Source organism: Eupeodes corollae, chromosome 2 (genome assembly GCF_945859685.1).
Source record: "Eupeodes corollae chromosome 2, idEupCoro1.1, whole genome shotgun sequence".
In the NCBI taxonomy this organism is placed as follows: Eukaryota; Metazoa; Arthropoda; class Insecta; order Diptera; family Syrphidae; genus Eupeodes; species Eupeodes corollae.
In genome coordinates, this window is record NC_079148.1 from 83,471,229 (window position 1) to 83,491,462 (window position 20,234).

The 20,234-nt window shown below is 32.8% G+C and overlaps 1 protein-coding gene across 10 annotated transcripts in view; it reads right to left on the minus strand.

Annotated features, from left to right (window-relative positions):
* Positions 1 to 1,156: 1,156 nt before the first annotated feature.
* The window catches only part of LOC129945748 (unconventional myosin-IXa-like), a 41,698-nt gene continuing 22,620 nt past the window's right edge, over positions 1,157 to 20,234 (minus strand). For 8 of the 10 annotated variants that reach the window (XM_056055646.1, XM_056055641.1, XM_056055642.1 and 5 more), the window contains 15 exons: positions 19,700 to 20,206; positions 19,380 to 19,538; positions 19,174 to 19,316; positions 18,969 to 19,104; positions 18,645 to 18,910; positions 14,714 to 14,965; positions 14,332 to 14,518; positions 14,189 to 14,272; positions 13,949 to 14,132; positions 10,971 to 11,329; positions 10,850 to 10,908; positions 10,439 to 10,786; positions 3,796 to 5,198; positions 3,641 to 3,729; positions 1,157 to 3,171 (listed from right to left, as the gene is read on the minus strand). In XM_056055646.1, the coding sequence (XP_055911621.1) occupies positions 1,369 to 3,171; positions 3,641 to 3,729; positions 3,796 to 5,198; positions 10,439 to 10,786; positions 10,850 to 10,908; positions 10,971 to 11,329; positions 13,949 to 14,132; positions 14,189 to 14,272; positions 14,332 to 14,518; positions 14,714 to 14,965; positions 18,645 to 18,910; positions 18,969 to 19,104; positions 19,174 to 19,316; positions 19,380 to 19,538; positions 19,700 to 20,206 (5,979 nt within the window). In that variant the 3' untranslated portion in view covers positions 1,157 to 1,368. Of the gene's footprint in view, positions 3,172 to 3,640; positions 3,730 to 3,795; positions 5,199 to 10,438; positions 10,787 to 10,849; positions 10,909 to 10,970; positions 11,330 to 13,948; positions 14,133 to 14,188; positions 14,273 to 14,331; positions 14,519 to 14,713; positions 14,966 to 15,206; positions 15,255 to 18,644; positions 18,911 to 18,968; positions 19,105 to 19,173; positions 19,317 to 19,379; positions 19,539 to 19,699; positions 20,207 to 20,234 lie in introns of all 10 variants that reach the window. The other 2 variants (XM_056055648.1, XM_056055650.1) reach the window with 2 other exon arrangements.

The following is a 20,234-nucleotide window of genomic DNA, read 5'->3' on the forward strand; positions in this document are numbered from 1 at the left end:
CGTCTATCACGATTTGTATTTTATATTGTAAAGGAATATTACATGACATGGTGTCCACTATTTTTCAAAATAAAATTTCCTAACTTTCAAATTTTCTCTGACCAGAAAATAAAGTTTAATTTGTACAGTAAGTATTAATTTTGCTCTTTAAATGCATTGATAATGGATAGGTTGTACTTATTTAGAGCATTAAAGTTATGTTCCTTTGTGATGAATAGATAATTCAATATTTTTTTTTTATAAATTAGAACAGTAAATTTAAATCTCAAATGGACAAAACAAATCACGATAGTTTTGGTATTAAAAATTCAATACGATTTGTAGAGTTGAGTTCAATTTTACTCGTTCGATTTTTGAGTGCTCAACTTCAAAACGAAATCAGAGTGTTCAAAGTAGACTTTTTTCAGAGCGTGTTCAGCATGCTCTGAAGACTCAGAGTTCTAAACAGAAACGGAAAAACGCATTTTATTTAATCACCGGTACAAGCAAACACCATATTTCAGTTGATTTGCATTTCTTTCTAGTTGTTTTTGTGAAGAGTAAAAAGCAAAGTTAATTGCACTTCACAAAATTTTCTTAGCATATTAATCAGGTATGCCAAAAGATATCAAAAGAATAATTTTGAACAGAGATGTCAAATGAAATGTTCGTTCAGCAAAAAGGTCCTTATGTACAAAAAGAACGAAATACGAAAATTTTGTTTCTGACCGATTTTAAAAATATATTTTATTCCCTGACTTTGAAGTTTAGCGGACATCATGTTTACTTATTTTATTTAGAATTTGACAAGAATCCCTATAACAAAACACATTAAATGGAATTGTGTAGAAAATAAATACAAATTTATAGAGTAATAAAGTTTAGCTTTAAGTTCAATGAAAAAATATGATCAACCGTCATTTTGAGATAAGTAGACCTGACTTGATAGTCAGGGAGATTTTTCTTGAATAATTTCCCAGTCAACTTTCCAATTAAGTTGCCTAATTGGAAGGTGATATTTTGGCAGCAGGCCAATCAGATACTAGAAACTTGCCTTTCGTTCAAATCCCTTGTAACAGATACTAGAAACTTGCCTTACGTTCAAGTCCCTTGTGTCCACTCAACATGCCCAATGTTTTATCCGTCAATTTAGATTGTCAAATTAAAAACAAAAAAATTTTAGCAACATATACATATATATTAAATTTAAAACATAATGTGATATAATATATTTATGTTTGGAAGTGTTGTTTTACATAATGTTTACAAACATACTTTCTATTATTTAGTTTTATTTATTAATGAATCTATGCCTAGTTAATTATTATTTATATATGAGTTTCTATATAAATGTACATTCATTTCTGAGGATAAATTAGAATATAGAACTTACACCATAATAGGTTCGTCGTCCAAACTTTCCTGTTTCTTTTTTTTCCGACTCGATTTTATATCACCGCTTTCTATAATACTTGTTCCTTTATTGCTACTGGTAATGGGAAATGGTGTTGGTAATGAAGCCGATGCAGATAGAGACGTTCCTGCAACGACATGTGGTGATGCTGCGGACGATGATGATGATGGAACAACTGAAAGCAATTGAAATCCCTCAGCTCCTGATGTACACTGGGGTGTGTTTGGGAGTAGATGTGTTGTTGTAGCATCGTAGCCACTTGACATACTCCGCACAGCCAATGGTTTACCTGACATACTTGCAGAATAATTCATTCCACTTGGCCCAGCACTTGTTGCTGATACATGAACCATTGAATAAGAAAGATTCTGTTGACTGCCCGAACGTCTGGCTCCAGAGTAAATTAAACTATTGCTAGTATTATTAGATGTTGATGATTTTGGAGTAGATGAGTAATTTTTCGCAACCGCATAACCAGATGATAACATTTCATGATCCAATGAAACGTGGTGTCTCGGGCTAGAAATATAATCAATATTTTGATCACGAAGATTGTAGCTAAGAACTATAGAATCACTGGCTAAGTCTGCGTCAAAATTTTGTTGTTGCTGCTGAACGATGTGAGATTGCTGATGTGGGTAATGCTCTTGTGATTGTTTTTCATCCAATCCTTTACGGCTTATATTGTTATCTCCACTTAGGCTTCCAAAAGACGAATCAATACTATCTTTAAAATCCTTACACTCAGCTAAGGAATGACTATCCTTTTCTTTACCAGTGCTTAAGTCATCTAGGCTTCCACCTTCCCCATCTAAATCAGTGGAAAGTAAGTCATCGTCTGACGTAGTTCTAATTAAATTTGGCAACGCTGACGTCAAGAGTGCTTTTTCTTTTCGGATCTCTTGGATGTGTCCCTCTAATATCATTTCTTCTGTTTCAGTCTCGATTTGCGATGGCCGCTGGGTTAACTCCTCGGGGGCAAACACTTTTGAGCTACGTAAAGTACTTAATCTGGTTGTGGCTGTATGTGCGGCCGTGTCTAAAGTATCTATATCGGCTAGTGTACTCTTGACATTTAACATTTTTTGCGTGATCAAGGTTTCTATGCACTTCGTTTGTCTACAAATATCATTAAGACTATCTTGAGCAGGTACTAAACGATTTGTTCGTAAAACACACGGAGCAAAAACTATTGATAACGAACTCGCCGACATGCGATTATGTTTTTCTTTTTGTGCTACCAGAGCCAAATGGAAAATTAAACGTTCTAACAAAAAATGATGCGAAGCCGAGAGTTTTTTAATCAATGATAGAAGAGTTTGCACTCGTACATTTGTGTCTGGTAAATCGGAAGCACGCAAAAAATCATCGTAACGATCGAACGATAGTAATGGTTCGGGCATTTCGCGTAGGAATGATTTGAGAACGTTTGCTAATACATGTACGTTATATGACTCATAATCTATTTCTGCACCAATTGGAGTTTCAGACATTTTTTGTTTAAGTTCTCTTATTTTGGAATTTACGCCACTTTTGCGGTATATTCCTTCAGTGTATAGGGCTAACATTTCAATTTTAGTAATAAGTTGTTCGATTTGTATTGGAATTTTAGCTCCTTCGGCTAAGCATAAATTCGTTAATGGCACACCAAAGAGTTTTGAGTCAGTAATACTATATTGTGACGAAACGCAACCACCATGCGATGAAGATGTTTTGTTGCATGAAGAAGACTTTTGATAGCATTTTTTGTGACAAGTAAGGCGACAGTTTTGGCAAACCTGAAAAAAATAAGATAACTATGTTTTAATAAGAAAACTTATATGTAAGTACACAATCATTTTGTATTTTGATGGGTGTTATAACCAGAAATCTTTAAACACAAAACTTCTATAAATATGCATAATTTTTTTAATCTGAGAAACAATTAAAGCTGGAAAGTTACTTAGCCGACATTGAATCAGCCAACCATAAAATCAATATTTTGTATTTATTTGAAGTTTGGAAAAGTAAGAGAATAGTTTTGTTGGGTTTGAGTTCTGCTCTAAGAACACTGATATTAAATCCTTTTTTTGAACCAAATTTTTATGACAGACGAATTTATGACAGCTGAATTTTAGCTATGAATTTGGCGCACAACACTCATATGCCAATATATAATATGGCGCAACATATATGAACAAAAGTTTGCCTTGATAAATTAAAAAGCAATTTATAGTTTTGAAATGTTGATTTACTATAGTTACTTACCAATCCTCGTTCGATTGGCCATAACAAAAATAGTTGACATATTTCACAAGCTGTTGGAATATTTATTATTGTTAATTGGAACGCGTGACCTAAAAAAAATATTTTTTGTTTTAAATTTAAATCAACAAACTATTTATTTATATTTATTAAATTACCATGATAGTTTGTATGTTCCTCAATTTTTCGTTTTTTTTCTTTTTTTCTTTTAGCCTTGGGTTTTTCTGTTTCTCTTGAATTCATGAACTCATTCATGAAACCACGAAACGCATTCACCCCCATTGTCAGAGGGAAGTCATTCTGCTTTCCACAGCACGTCTCCATGACTTGGCCAAAATTATCAATTAAATCCCTATATTTTATATTTAATGAATCGGAGTTTTGTTTATGCGCAACACTGTATTGCGTCACAAGATTGTCCTTGAAGGCTCGCAATGCTTTTTTGAACACTCTATCAACCTCTGAGGTTTTTTCTCCTTCGTTTTCATCCATTTTGTAAATTTTTTGTGTGATAAAATCTTGCATTAAGTTTAATTCCTTGGCATCGCTTATAATTCTGTCCGTTGAATCTGTATATTCTCTCGCTGAATACTTTGAGTTTGGTGTCATGGTTTTGTCATTGCTTTTCCGCAATCGTTTTGACCGTTTCGCCTCGCATATAAGTGTTTTGACTCCCCCGTTTTGAATACACTTCGTGTGCACCAGTACTTTACAATCTAAGCATCGATACCCCTCATTCACAAATGCATCACTCTCTTGACAACTCGCACATTTTTCCGCCTTACCGATTCGGGCAGCCTTACGGAATCTGTGTCCGGCAATATTGATTTGAGTAGACGATTGATACATATCATTGCCCCGATTAACCTCAAGAAGTGGAACCTTATTAGTGCTTGGGTCTGAATTGCGTCGACGTAATCTCTCGGCAGGTGGATCGTTCAACTTAGGAAAACGCGGTGTAACCACTTCAACCGAGCCCAATTCATCACTCAAATTAGATTTTACTCGACGGCTTTTTGTTTGCTTATTCAGACGACTAGTCAGGGTGAACTGAACTTGATCTTCCGATATTGAACCTAAAAGTGTTGCAGCTTTTCCCTTAGGTATTGAAGGCAATGCCATACCAGCCGTTATTGAAGCCTGGGTAGTGCTTGGTGAGTTACTCTCTTCATTGGCATAATGCTTTTGTGAATAGGAACTTGATTGATGATGACTTGCCGTAAGTTTGTAGTTTGAGTGAGTATCAGGTGAAACGTTTTCATAAGGCTTAGAGTAATTTGAGTTTATTTCTGCATCGGCTTCACTAATCGTTTTTTGGGGACTCTCCGAATCACTTGCATGATACCTTCCCTGCTGCTGCTGAACAGCTATGATATCACTTATATTTTGTGAACTTTCCTCAATTGGATTTCTTTTTGTTAAAAGGCTGAAGTCTTTTTTCGTTGGGTTTTCTGATTGCTGAATGTCTATATCTAAGATATCGTCAAAGTCTCCAATCTCTTCGTAGACCATGTTATAAAAATTAGTTGGGCCAGAGTCTGTTTTGCGCAACGGAGTTTTACTGAAAAAAATGAGAAAAAAAACATAATTCACCTGTTACTGATCTATATTTTTCTAATTATATTTTTTGCTAGTGCCAGAAACATCAATGAGCATAAATGAAAAATTTCTAAAAATGTTTTTGAATGTTCTAAAAGATGAAGCCGCTAAAACATAATCTATAATTTATAGAATTGTACCATATATAAATATAATGTGTTGCTGAGTGGACGTGTTAAAAAAGTGGTCATATTAAATAGAGTTTTCAAGGGTTATTTTAAACGTACCAAGATTATTTTCTTTACTAACAAGAAACAGACAATTTTTAACTGTGAAAAATTACATCATTCCTTGCTTTCATTACCTTAAACTTATTTTTCCGAATTTTGATTTTTAGATTTTAATTATTAAATTGTTTTAAATTCTTTTATATACATTGTACATTGTTGGAATCAGAACAGAAAAACTTTCTCTTAAATACCAAAAGTCTTTCTCACCTCCGTTTCACCGCCGTCATCGTCACCCACAACTCACTCTTGCCAAGTACTTTACCGCAGCAATTTTACCGTAGCCAACAGTTACCGAATCTAGCTCTCTCTCGTATTACATTTATTTCCTACCTTTTGATGCCTCCAAAACGTAATAGAAGGGAATTAACAACATCTCCAGTTCAACATAACCAGTCTCCGGATTCCAAACAGCCTAAAATGTCATTTACGGCAGACCAAACATTGGCAAAACCACACTCGTCATTTATTTTTTCTCTTGAGAACAACACAACCGAAATGTCTGAAGAAGCTCTTAAAAAACAGAGCGATTACATAATTACTCCCCTTTCGGCGAAATTGAACGAATTCGAAGATAGGATCACGGAGAAAATAAACGCGGACATTTCACAGCTAAAGAGAACCGTTGATGATGTCAATCAAAGAATAAAAACAATTGAACAAAAGCTTTGCGAGATCGACGTCATAAAACAGGAGAACATTTTGCTGAAGGAGCTTTTGAAAACACAAGATAATAAACTTAAACAGATTACCACACGCTAGAACTAACGGAAGAACGTTGTCAACATAAGGAAACAGAGAGTGATGCTCTGATTCATGGCTTTCCCTTGCTGCCAGAGGAAGATTTAAAACAAATTTTCAATAATTTATGCCGCACTATTGGAATAAATACTATTTCTATTCGCGATATTTTTCGGCTTAGAACTAAATCTTCCACAAATCCACCTGTGATGGTAAAATTTTTGTCACCGCGCGATAAAAGCACTGTTCTTCGCTCGTTTGCCAACCACCGCACAAAAACAAAAAAACCATTATGCGTCCGCGACCTTGGCCTGTCATCTGATAAGCCCGTATTCATTCATGAATGTCTCACTACTAAAAACCGATCGCTATTGAATAATGCTTTAAAACTTAAGAAGGTTGGTAAATTGTTTTCCGTTTTTACGATGAGAGGATTGGTTTATGTAAAGAAGAGCCGAAATGAGAAAGCACTCTTAGTAGAGAACACCGATTATCTGAATTTAATTGCCACGAACTCTTTGATGACATCCGAAACAGCTGATCTATCAACCCTACCCTAATAAGCAAAGCAAAGTAAACAGCATAAATACATTATTATTTTACTTTCATATTTACTTATTTTGATAAAAGCCTTCTGCAGAATAGTTGATTTCTTTTCTCTCTCTTCTATATTATTTTAATAATTATTTAATTTATTTTTTTCCTACTTTATTATACTTTATTAGTTTTTTATTTCTTTTTCACTATTATTATATTTTTTTTTCTTTTTTAATAATTCTAATATTATCGTTCTCTCTTTCTTATAATGATTTCAAAATGCATTACTTTCTCATGCATCTATAATTATACATATTCGTCGTCATCATTCTTGTGTTTTGGTTGTTTCTGTGTGTCTTTTTTAATCTGGTCTTACAGCTTATTATATTTGACTGGACTGATTTGGGTCCTTGTCGATTTTTATATAAATTCACTCAATGATTGATCCTAATGTTCGTAATAGAGAATCTATAGCTGAGTTGTCGAATCAATCCCTGCGTTCAATAATACAAGTCCTAAGTGGGCAGCATACTGGATTGAAAGTCTGCCATATCAATGCGCAAAGTTTGAGTCCAAAATTAGATGAATTTCGGTATTTATTTATAAATTCCAAGATTGACGTGGTTTGTGTTAGTGAAACATGGTTCTCTGTGGATTCTGTGTGTTGTGTGGAAGGATATAATGTTTCAACCTTCTAATTACAGCTTTAGAGGTTTTAAAAATGTCGACAGACGGCAGTTAGAAATAGATCTGAATAATATTGAGTGGTTTCGAATATACGGTATCCTTTCTGTGGATGACTAAATATCATTTCTTCAAACGAATATAAACTTTCTCTATGACTTACATGTTCCCCTGACTATAAAGCAGTTTCGAAGGAAAAATCAATCTTGGTTTAACAATAATATTAAGGCTTTAATAAGGGAACGTAATCTAGCATACAAACGTTGGAAATTATTTAGGCTCGATGAATTGTACCATGCATATAAAGTTTTAAGAAATAGAGTGATTAGTGATATTCGTGATATTCGTGAGGCAAAAAAAACGATTTAACGCACCAAAATTAGATCCGTCACTTGCCAAAAATGAGCTATGGACAAATCTTAGGGACATTGGTGTGGGCAAGCAAGTCAACGAGAAATGTGTATCTGTTAACTGTGACGAACTTAATAAAAAATTCACTTCAGTAACTATAGAAGGCCTTGAAAATAGTACTAATGTGTCGCATTTAACTGATTATCCTTTGAATGAACTACCTTCACGTTTTTATTTCTCTGCGGTTGATGAGGCTGATGTTTTAGAAAGCATCTTAGCCATCAAATCTAACTCCGTGGGTATTGACGGTATACATCCAGTTTTCTTAAAAGCCATATTACCTTACGTTCTGAAATACATAACGCACACAATTAACACAACCTTTATGACCAATACCTTTCCCTCTGTTTGGAAACAAGCTAAGGTGATACCTATTCCTAAGAATCGTGATTGTGATGATTTTCGACCCATCGCCATTTTGCCTTTTCTTTCAAAAGCCGTAGAAAAATTAATTAATAACCAAATGCGCTCTTTTCTGAACAATAACAAAATGATATCATCCAATCAGTCTGGTTTCAGACCGAGGCACAGCTGTACCACGGCTTTAATTGAAGTGGTGGAAAACATTAGGCAAGCTGTAGACGATGATAAAGTGACCATTTTCACTCTCTTAGACTTTTCGAAGACTTTCGATACAGTCAATATCGAGAAACTTTGCGAAAAAATTGAACATCTCTTTAATTTTTCTGCGCCATCAACAAATTTAATTCGGTCTTATCTGTCTATGAGATTTCAGGCAGTTCATGCTAATGATGCAATGTCTTCCTTTCTTCCTTTGCATTGTGGTGTTCCTAAAGGTTCAATTTTGGGTCCTTTGCTATTTACAATGTATATCAATGATCTTTCTTCTTTGTCGCTTAGCTCATCCATACACATGCATGCAGATGATGTGCAACTGTACCACAGTTTTCCATTAGGAATGGTTGAGAATGGTGCACATGAAGTTAATGAAGGTCTGAATAAAATTGTAAATTGGGCTCGTAATAACAATCTATGTTTAAATCCTAAGAAATCAAAGTGCTTAGTGATTTCAAGTACTAATATAGATACCTCATATTTCCCCGAAATATATCTTAACAATTCTGTAATCGATTTTGTTGCTTCTGCAAAAATCCTTGGTTTACTTTCAATACAAACTTAACCTGGAACAGTCATATAAAACTTGCGTTAGGTAAGGTCTATGGTAGTCTTCGTTTGTTGTGGACAACTTATCATATCACGCCCTTAAAAACTCGTTTGATTTTAGCTAAAGCTTTGATCATCTCTATTATGCTCTACTGCAGCGAGGTTTTTAGCAATTGTGACTATGAGCACAAACGAAGGCTAAATGTTGCTTTCAACAGCATAACTCGCTATGTACAATGGTATACGAAGATATGAACATATATCACATTTTTCAAAATCGATGTATGGTATATCGTTAGACAACTTATTTAGATATCGCACATTAACCTTTCTTCACAATCTAATGCAATCCCGTCAACCGGAATATTTATATAGTAAAATTAAATTTCCACAATCGAATAGATCGTGTGATCTCATTCCAGTTCGCTACTCGTATTTAGTATCGGAACGTCAGTTTTATGTACATGCAATTCGACTATGGAATTCTCTACCTCGTTCTATTAGAATGATAAGCTGTAGAACACAGTTTGGAAGAGATCTAAAGAAATACTTTGGGACACATTAATGATGATGATGATGAGGAAGCTGATGATTTTTTGTAAATTATTTTTTTTCTGCTATTTGTAAATTATTAAATATTTTAAAAATTTATTTTTTAATAACTTTATAATTGAAATATACTTGCTCAAATGCTTATATAATCTAACAGATTAGCTTACTGTAAGTAATATGTCACTATAGCATACATTTTTTGTTTTATATTATAGTATTGCGATACTGATAGTTACTCTAGCTTATAAGATATTGTATCTTACTGAGTAAATTAATAATAAAACTGTAAACTGTAAACTGTACCTGTATACTGAAAGTACACTCACGAAATTTGAACAAAACACCCTAATATGAGAAATTTAGTTTGACAATACGGAAATCTCTGAGATCTTAAAATTATAAACTTGCCGATCATTGTTTATGCTCTTTCGCTGTGCTTAAATTAGGGGGCTCCACATTCTCTTTTATGAAATGAAACTATTTTCGTTCACATCCGTCAAACATCAATAATTGATTCTGATGGAGTATAGTTAACACAAATTACATAATTATAACATTCAATCACACAATACAAATACACACATTACACTTAGTTTGTCATTATATGGCCCATTAAATTAACTACATAATATTTACACTAAAATTGAAAACAATTCAAACAATACACAATTTATTACACATTCACACAAACCAATATATGATCAATAATCACAAAAGCAAAATCACAGAGAATCAACCATAAAAATATGTACAATTACTAAGTAAAACAACAATTTTTAAGGCGATAAATCCGGAGAAACTGATATAACTGACAAAACTTGGAGAAAGTAAAGCTACTTTTGGCATAATTTACATGTCAAAAAGGTCATTATTAACAACACGGTTAATAATATTATTTAATACTTTAAGCAGTACATAAACATACCTTTTATAATTTGCTGTATTGTTTTCAATAAAACTCGCGGCTGACTCATTACTGGGATATAATTTTTCAATGTTGTCTGTAGAGTTCTGCTTAAGATGTAGTTTAATATCAAAGTTCTGATGTAAATCATTTCCAACAGGAATAGATCGGTTATTGTTGCCTGATAAAATCATGAGGTTTCTCAATTGATTTCCAGCCTTCTGTAGTACATCATTATTTTGTGATTCAAGAAGTGTTGCTTCTAGATTATGCTGTACAGCTGGTTCGTCGAATTCACTATCCAGACTGTGATGCGGTTTTTGATATGAACATTTGACATCCTTCGTTTTATAGAGTTCACTGAACGTTCTGCCAAGTAACAAAAAATGTATTTCATTTCCTGAAAATAATAAAATAGTTAGCAAATTTTACCTATCAGTACTGGGTAGACTTTGTGTACATCGCAGTCGGCTTCTCTCTTTTTGCAAGCGCTATTACAAAAAAAAAAACAAATATATTACAATACTATATTTGAAAACAAAATTTCACCAACCATTTTGTGACTTCTATAACGCAACCTTGCTATCGTTCCCCGAGAATGTGCCTGTACTATCACAATACTAACCCTTAGTTTGTGGTACCAAGTCTTTTGTTTATACATTTTCCAATATGATTGAATAATTACTGCTGCACTCCATCGTTGACGGTTGCTCGTTAGTTTTTCTTGAGCTAGTGTCATTCTCCAATAGGATTGTATTGTTAACGCCGCACGTTTATAAAGTAAAAACTTATTTCGTTGAAGAATACCGCGAAACCATCTTTGGATTAAAACAATACTATCGATGATTTTTGTATGAAGTTTTATATCTAAGCGCATTTTTTGGGATTCCCTCATATAAATTTTTGTTGCACCTGTATGAAATATTAATTATTATGAAATGAACAAAAATTTTTGTAAATACTTATATATGTACCTGATACTGATAAGTTATATAAAAAATAAAACAAAAATTAGATGGTGCAACAGCCCATTGAAAACTATTACATAGTGACTTACAACTCTCAACCATTCCTGTATGCGAGTAAAGTTGTCAGGAATGAAGAGGACCTACAATTTTAAGCCGAATCCGAGAAAGCACTAATTTGAGAAAGCACTTTTCATGACAAGAATTACTCAAATCACACCCAAAACCATCACCTGATCCTTTATCAACCCTCAAGATCGATGAAGGGTTGCATATGGATACTTCACTTGTACTAGGAAAATATACTCCTAATCAAGATCTTATCATTATAGATGAGTCATTTTGGAGTATCGTGAAGGATTTTTGATGTTCTAGACGAAAATCCAATCACACCTGACACCGATGAAGGGTTGAAAATGGATACAATGCACTAACCATCATGCCACGAGTACTACGCATGAGTATTAGGGAGATTATTTTATTTCTTGCTATGGAAATGAAAAAAAATCGATAATTGGAGCTCTTACTTAATACCCATTAATGTAAAATACTCGCTCATGGCATGGTAAGATTTCTTGTTTAGAATATACGTAAACTTTATTTTTTTTTTCAATTCAACCCATTAGCTACCACTGTACTCAATTGAGTACAGTATTTTTGAAAATTTCAGTTTAATTTTTCTCGGAAAGTAGCTTTGATTTAAATTTCTCTGAATGTGAAAGCAAGCATGGAAATGTATTTGGACATTATGAATAATTTCTTTGAGGTTGAAAGCGATTTTGAAGTATTTGGTCAACGTTTGGGCCTTGTGTTTTTTATGTGAGGATGACTTGCTTGATTCCCATATTCCTGTTGACATACCAGTAGCAGTAGAGGTTTAAGTCACCGATGAATTTGCCAGTGAAGACGATATCCCACTTGCTTGGCCAAGGGATCTGAGAAAATTTCCTCAAGAAAATTTGTATTGGTGCCTAGACGAATACACAAGAATTCCTTTGGTTGCTAACGCCATGTCCCGCAATCGCTTCAAGGAAATCAAGCATTTTATACAATGCATGCCTTGATCAGATCGATAAAATGGCGAAGGTTCGACCATTGATAAAAATCAATTTGCAATAACTATCAAAAATTGTTTTTTTTTTCATGACAAACTATCGATTGATGAGGCTATGATCAAATACTTTGGTCACCATTCCGCAAAGCAGTTTATCCGTGGAAAGCATGTCCGTTTTGGCTCTAAGGAGTGGATGTTGTGCAGTAGCGATGGATATTGCTATAACTGACATATATTGCGGTGCCAAAAATGTAATTCCAAGCAATAAGTGTTTACCACTTGGATCTCGAGGGGTGCTTGATTTACTGGATGTAGTAAAAAGCCCAAGTGACCACATCGTTTTTTTGACAATTATTTTACCAGCCATGACCTTATGGCTACGTTACGTGAGAATAGAACAAAAAAATGTCAATTGAAATTCTTGAAGACGGTAATGAAGGCCAATCGTGGTTACTTTCATCACAAATTCGACAAAAAAATAACATTCTGTTCGCGCGGTGGAAAGATAATGCTGTTGTTACAGTTGCAACAAACTACGGCACCCTGGAACCTCTTGGAAGATTCAAACGATGGTCAGCAGCAGTAAAAGAGAGGGTAATCATTCCACAGCCAAAACCATTAGTGGCATACAACAAGGTTATGGGTGGGGTCGATCTTCATGACCAATTTGTGAACAATTACAGAATCAAAATAAAGGGTAGGAAATGGTGGTGGCCATTGTTCTCACATATGATCAACTCAATGGTGGTAAATGCTTAGCGACTCCATTGTTTGCAAACCAAAGAAAACCGCAATCTACTTTCATTTGACAGAACCATAACGAGGACTTATTTACATTCCGGGTCATCAAGAAAAGCACCAAATTTGTGAAAAAATTTTATTCACAGTGAAGGAGGACATTTCCCCACAAAAATTCAAAATCAACTACGATGCCGGATATGCCACAGCAGATTTCGATGGATATGTGAGAGGTGCCAAACTACTCTTTGTATCGAAGAAGAGTGCTTTAAAATATTTGATAACTAGGCAAGGAATGTACCCATATCTGACCAGTGTACTCGTTTGAGTATACCAATCTAAGGACCAAACTAAACAAAATATTTTTTTTGTAAGTGTATTTGTGGTCAAATAAAGAACTCATTAAACAGGATTTTAAAGGTTTTTCATTGATCATTATTTTTAAGGTGCTTGGTCTTTAATGGGTTAAAGTATCAATAACTGAAGAGTTTTTCTGACAAATGAATTGCAAGGTAAAAGTTTACATTATCGTTTTTGTAACTTTATACGAGTAAAATGTAATTAAGTGTTACTCTTCATAAGATATTAAGAAATAAAATTGAGTATATTTTTAAAAATGTAGCGATTTTAACTACATGACGAAGTTTATGCACTTAGTCGTTCGTTGTATACAAATGATCCTAAAGGAAGTGCGATTATCCTTTAATTATTAAAATTTCTTACGAACAATACAAATATGTCTTTATTGTGTACGTTTAGAAAAAATGTACGTACCAAGTTGATAATGCTGTTTATTTAAATCCATAGTACTGAGGAAATCTTTGACATCCTTTTGCGAACTAACCAAACCTTTTGGAAGTAATATTCGGTAGAGTTGAATAAACTCTTCATAAGTCAGTCGTACATTATAACCAGCTCTTCGTATTCGAACAGTTTCCAACATACCAGTATATCGCAACTAAAATTTGATAAATTAAAATGTCGTTCTATGTTATTTACAAATATCTGTATTACTTGTCGTACGACAGTCGTTTCGTCAAATTTGTTTGGTATTTTTTGTGCATTTGATTTAATGCATCGTATGAAAAATGGATTCGCCTGCAAAGAAATATAGCATTATTAGAAATAATGTTGTAGTTCCCAAATTTAGAATTTACCTGATTAAGAGTATCCATAAGGGCGGTAAGTGAATTTTGAAACTGGGCTGTTACCGTAAGGGGCTGCTTTCGAGTTTTGATGCCTGTTTGATTGAATAAATTCGTGCCAGCTGTCATCATTTTAACAGTTTGAAGATTTTTTAGTCCTTTCTTCGGTCTTTCACGTGGACGGAAGGATTTATTTTTCCTATACAACAAAATAATTTAAACAATAAGAAAAGAAAATAAAAAAAATATGTATGTAAAAAAGATTCACACGAAATTTTAGTGTTATTTATTCAAAAAAGAAATGCAAGAGTAAAAGAATCATAAAAACACATAACAAACAACATTTGAAATATTTTAAAAGCTTCAATGAAAAGAAAGAAAGAAATAATCTTACTGAACAATTTGCGAAGCTTTAGCCATAACTTCCTGACTGGAACGCTCAAATCTTGAATAATTTTTTGAAAACAATTTGTTAGAACTGTTTTCCATGACGCCAGCTTGACTGCTCTCGTAGACAAGTTTACCATCAGGAAAATTTTTATTATTAAATGCAATACTTGACCATGATCTTCTGGTGTTACGGCACGCATTAGTCGGCAGATGATTTGGTGCATTAGGTAACTCATTTTTAATGTTACTTTTTTTACTACACGAAAACAGATTTAAAAAATAAGTAAATAAATAATAATAGAAATTAAAAAAAAAACGATGCAAAAACATAAAAACTATTAATAATTAAAACTGAAAAATGTAATCTAAATGAAATGAATTAAGAATTCAATATTGGCTTGCAAACAACATAAGAATCAACACCATGCAATGGAAAACTGAGCAGCAAAAATATAATTTGTTTTTTTACACTCAACACTGCTATTTGTTTAACTTACGCAATTCTATTTATTGTTAGATTTACAGATGAAACTGTCACTAGATGGCTGTATCGTAAATGTATAATGAGTACACAAAAGAAAATGTCCAATTGATAAATTTTACTAATGTTTTTTTTTGTTTTTTTAGGTTTTGTTGTTAATTTTGAAATGTGCATATATATTTATAGTCAGTTAAAAAATTAACAATCTTCCAGCCAAGGAACTTAATGCTTTTCTGTTGTTATTATTTTGTATTATTATTTTTGTAATATTCTATATTTTTATATTAAACGTTTTTTTTATGGAAGAAAAAAAGAAACAGCCACAGCCAGAGTTTGGATGCAAGGTTAAGACGTATACGGGAAAGTCTTTTACAGACAATACGGATTTTGGTAAAAGTTGGCTTACAATTTTCCGAATTTGCTGTAACTTTTCCACCTGATCTGATTTTGTATCATTCGTGTATTTGAGATAATACAAGTTATGGAAAATGTCACAAACCGATTTAATTTATATTTCTGATTCTTGTTAAATTACATTTTTTTTAGCAAATTCGTATTCTTATTAATAACTTAATTTTTAAATTAATACTTTACAGCTGCCGTCTAAAAACCATTACAACAAAATTGTATCGCTATGCAAAATATTGTTTTAACAAGACAATAATTAATAATAATTATTATTTCGAAAAAATGTTTTTTTAGGTAACATTTGTTTTATAACAATTTAATTTAATTGTCCTTCACTTGTATTTCGCAAATGAAAGAAAAAATCTTTAATTGGTAACGTATTGTTCTTCGATAAAGATTCCTTAAAAAAGAAATTTAGGAAAATCGATGAAAAAGTTGTTCGGTTTACAGCTGGCCTTAAGGCCAACAAATATAAAAACTGTTTTTCCAAGTGGTATCTCTGAATAATAAATAAAATTGTTTCGACATTTGTAAACAAATATTTTACAGAGTGTAAATGTCGGTTACTATACTCGTTCTCAATGATATCGCATTTGTAAGTCTGATAGATAAAGCAATTTGTTCCCACATACATCTTCTCGGATTAATAATAAACTCCAGAAGCATCATAGAAACAAAAGAATTCTTAATCACCAGCAAAACGGCTTTCGCACCAAAAGGTTTACTTGATATTTGCAAGAAATTGTTCACCACCAATGAACAATGGGTCTCTGTTTCTCAATATTATAATTTTTGTTTAATTGAAAGGATGTACAAACATTTTTAAGCTGTTGTAGAGGTGAATTTCACTATTTGGTATGCAAAATGATTTTTAAGAATTTGTTATTTAGCAAGGCCTCGAGGAATTCATTTAAAGGTGGTTGCCATGTAATTTACTTAATTTAGGGGTAAATTATAATACTGCTGCCTATCTGGTCGGCACAGTTTTTAGAAGTCTCGAAAAAATAATATTTTTTATCATGAAGCAAGATAGAATGAACTATACGCTATGAAGATTAAAAGTAGGTTGGACCTCTCCGTTAAAAGAGTGAAGCAAGTGTTGAAGGCAAATTATAAGCTTCGTTGTACAAAAAGGATAAAAGAATCACAGCTACAACAACCTCATAAAGAAGAAAGATTATTGTTTATAAGAAATCATATTATATGGCCTGAGAGTGAGAGAGTGGGAATCTCTTATTTTTAGCGACGAAAATAAAATTTAATCTGGATAGCCCCCCCCCAATTTTTGGTTTAGCTTTATAGTCGCTTATGTTAAAATGGTAAAATTCTTTTGATGTTTGTACAACACAAAATTACAAGTTAAAAAAACAGAGACATTAGAATAAGCCTCGGATGTCGGTGAATATATTATTTTTGCGAATTGTGTTCCTTAACGACTTGAAGCTAGTAGAATCTGGAGTTTCCCATGGACTTTATTTAGTCCTGACCGTAATTGCATCGAAAAAGTTTGGGAACGACAGCAATTAACAATGCATGGTTGGAAATTAACAAATCCTTTAAAAATAGATAAGTCCTCCAATAAATTGATGCCAGATACGATTACTAACTAAAGTACTAACTTTTAATTAAGTAGATAATAAGGTGTTAAAAGGAAACAAATATTGACTGTATTTTTTCCTACAATTATTGAAAAATAAACTTCTCTATCAGGAGAAATTGAGAATAACCGGATCATTCTTTTGTATTTAAGAAAGACTTCTTTTATCAAACGTTTAGTGAACATAAACTTTGGAAAACTTGTGATGCTTGTACATATTTCGGTCACTGTATTTAACCCTTCTATTGAGCGTCAATTCAAAAAAAGATTGCGAATATAATGTAGTCCTAAAGATCAAAATTGTTAAGTTTAACTGTAAAGCGAGTCATATACCGGACACGCTGTGTATATAAAAACATATAGAATAGAAACTTTTTAATCTGCTAGTAGTATAGCGTAGATCTATATTTTGGAGAAATTGTCTGTTTTATTTATTCTTGATATTAATTTCAAGGGATTCTATTTACAGAAACGGAACAATTTCTAACAGATTTGTTTGTGAATTATATGGAAACCATTCATAGATTTCACATCCACACTTTGAAGATTTAAAATTTGATATAATGTTTATTCGTTTTAATTTTAAGGAAAATGAATACTAAACACGCACATAAACATTAGTCACAAAGAGGCTTGCTCATTTTTATCAATACGCAAAAATTAAAAAAAAAACTTTGTCATTGAATGTGTTTGTAATGCACATATCAAGGGTAGAATCCAATCAACAAACATTATGCTTTAAGCTCCGGGAACTTATTTTGTTATTTTGGGAAGTTACAATAACTATTTCCGTTCAATTGTGCTGAAACAATCCTTAATTAACTAAGAACCAAATGATTATTCTTCACTTATCTTTCAGAAGGTTGCTTATATGGAAGACAAACAGGGTTAGATAACATTTTTTGTAAATTTGTAATCAGAATTATTTTCAAAAAAAAAAGAGTTTAACCAATTTAAATATAACATATGTTGTTCAAAATTTCTATACAGTTTTAATACAAAATAGAGCACCACAGACGGCAAAGTGAATATAGAAAATTACGGTTTTAGCAGTTTTAAAGAATGTATCGTTAATTGACTTTCAAATCAATAGAACTTACTGGCATCTTTACAGATTCATAATATGTTTTAACACGAGGATCACAATATGCTTGAACACAGTCAAGGATTCACAATAGCCGCTTATTAAAAAAAAAGTATATGCTCAAGTAGTAAATAGGGGCGATGCGAGAACTAACAAAGCAGCTCTATTTTTTCTTCACAATTGCACGCATTGGTCGGTATGTCTTTGTTTTATTACAACTTGCTTATAATACAATGCATTTTTTCTTTATCGAAACAAACAAATATTTATAATATGATTTTAACTCAATGCAATGGTGGGTTGCAAGTGTTAAAGTTGTTATGTTATTTATTATCATATGAATAATTGCAAACATTTCTACATACCTTAAAATTATGTCGTTTTGCTGGCGATAACGATTCTTGCCACTATATTTGTTCAAAGCATAATCAGTCCTTTCTTTTCTATGTTTGCTGCCAGCATTTCTAAATGCAAAATAACTACGAAAAAATGCGCGTATAATAGCCCAACGGAACACAGCAACCGGATCGGCCCCAACGAGCTCTCGTACGAAGGCCATGCTAGAATTTTTTAGTACGCTGACAATATCTTGACGCATAAGGTCTAAGTTCTTTTCTCTCATTTCCGCAACCTATATGCAAAAAAATGCTTAGTTTACAGAATTTGTTTATTAGATTTAATGATAGTACCTGGTACTTCACTTTTCCCGCATAATGCTTTATTATAAAGGCATTTTCTTTTCGTTGCGGTTTTTCATAGAACTTATTGTCCTTATGGACGCTATTGAATTTCTGTAGAAGTGTTTCATTGGTAGCCCCAGGAAAACTGTTCAAAACAAGAGATTTTAGTTTAAAAATACTCATTACACTTAAATATTCAATTGATCATATTTACTTGCACAGATCATCCAGGATGCATAGTAACCCTGTTGGTTTTGATTCAAACAGGTGTAAACATCCAGAGTTGTCCATAAATTCTATATCACTCCATTTAATATCTTCACGTTTGTATTCATTTTGCTCGTATTTGAAAACATGCTTTTTAAATAATAATTCCAAAATGAACAATAATTAATTTTATTACATAAATTAAACATTTACCAAATTAAAATAGTATTGTAAATGTTCGTTGGCATAATTAATACAAAGTTGTTCAAAACTATTCTGTGGACCAAAATCTTCAAATCCAAAGATATCAAGTACACCGATTGAGTGACCAGTATGAGGGGTCTGATCTTTGTTTAGTAAGGCATGATTAACCTATAAATATATAAATTATAAAATGAGTTTATATTATAAAAAGAATGTTGCTGGTGTTTTTGGAAACGAAGCCACATTCTTAAAAAGTCGTATTCTTACACTGTAACCATTAATAATAAACAACATATATGCACATAACTTGCAAAATATAATGTACTTACTTGCAAGACAATCCAATCAAACAAAGCTCCATACAAACATTTGGCCAAAGCATCTCTGGCTGCGATTGCTTCGGGTAACTTATATTGCATTATGAGTGTCTCTCCACTGGCTTTAACGCGTTTCGATGTTAACGCCGCTAACAGTGTATCCTGTTTAACTTTCAACAACTCTGATATAATGGCCACAACATCTAAGTTTCGCACTTGCACACTTTCATCGTGATGGTATGTTGATTTTTTTGGAAAGAATTCCACATTACCAAGAAGCAAAACTGCTGATAATACATTAAATAATCGACGCTGTTTTTCGGATGAAAATCCAACCATCTCCATGCTTTGTTTGAGACGAGAAAATTCATATTTTTCATTACAATTCTCCAATGTTAAATTTTTGGAGTTTAAGTAGTTGTATTTATCCGCTGGGAGTAGATACAAGGATTCACGCTCTGCATCTGTTGCACCTGATAGCAAATAGTAGAAGACATGATAGTTTCTTTCATAGGGTCCCTGTAACGCAAATAAAAAAAACATAATT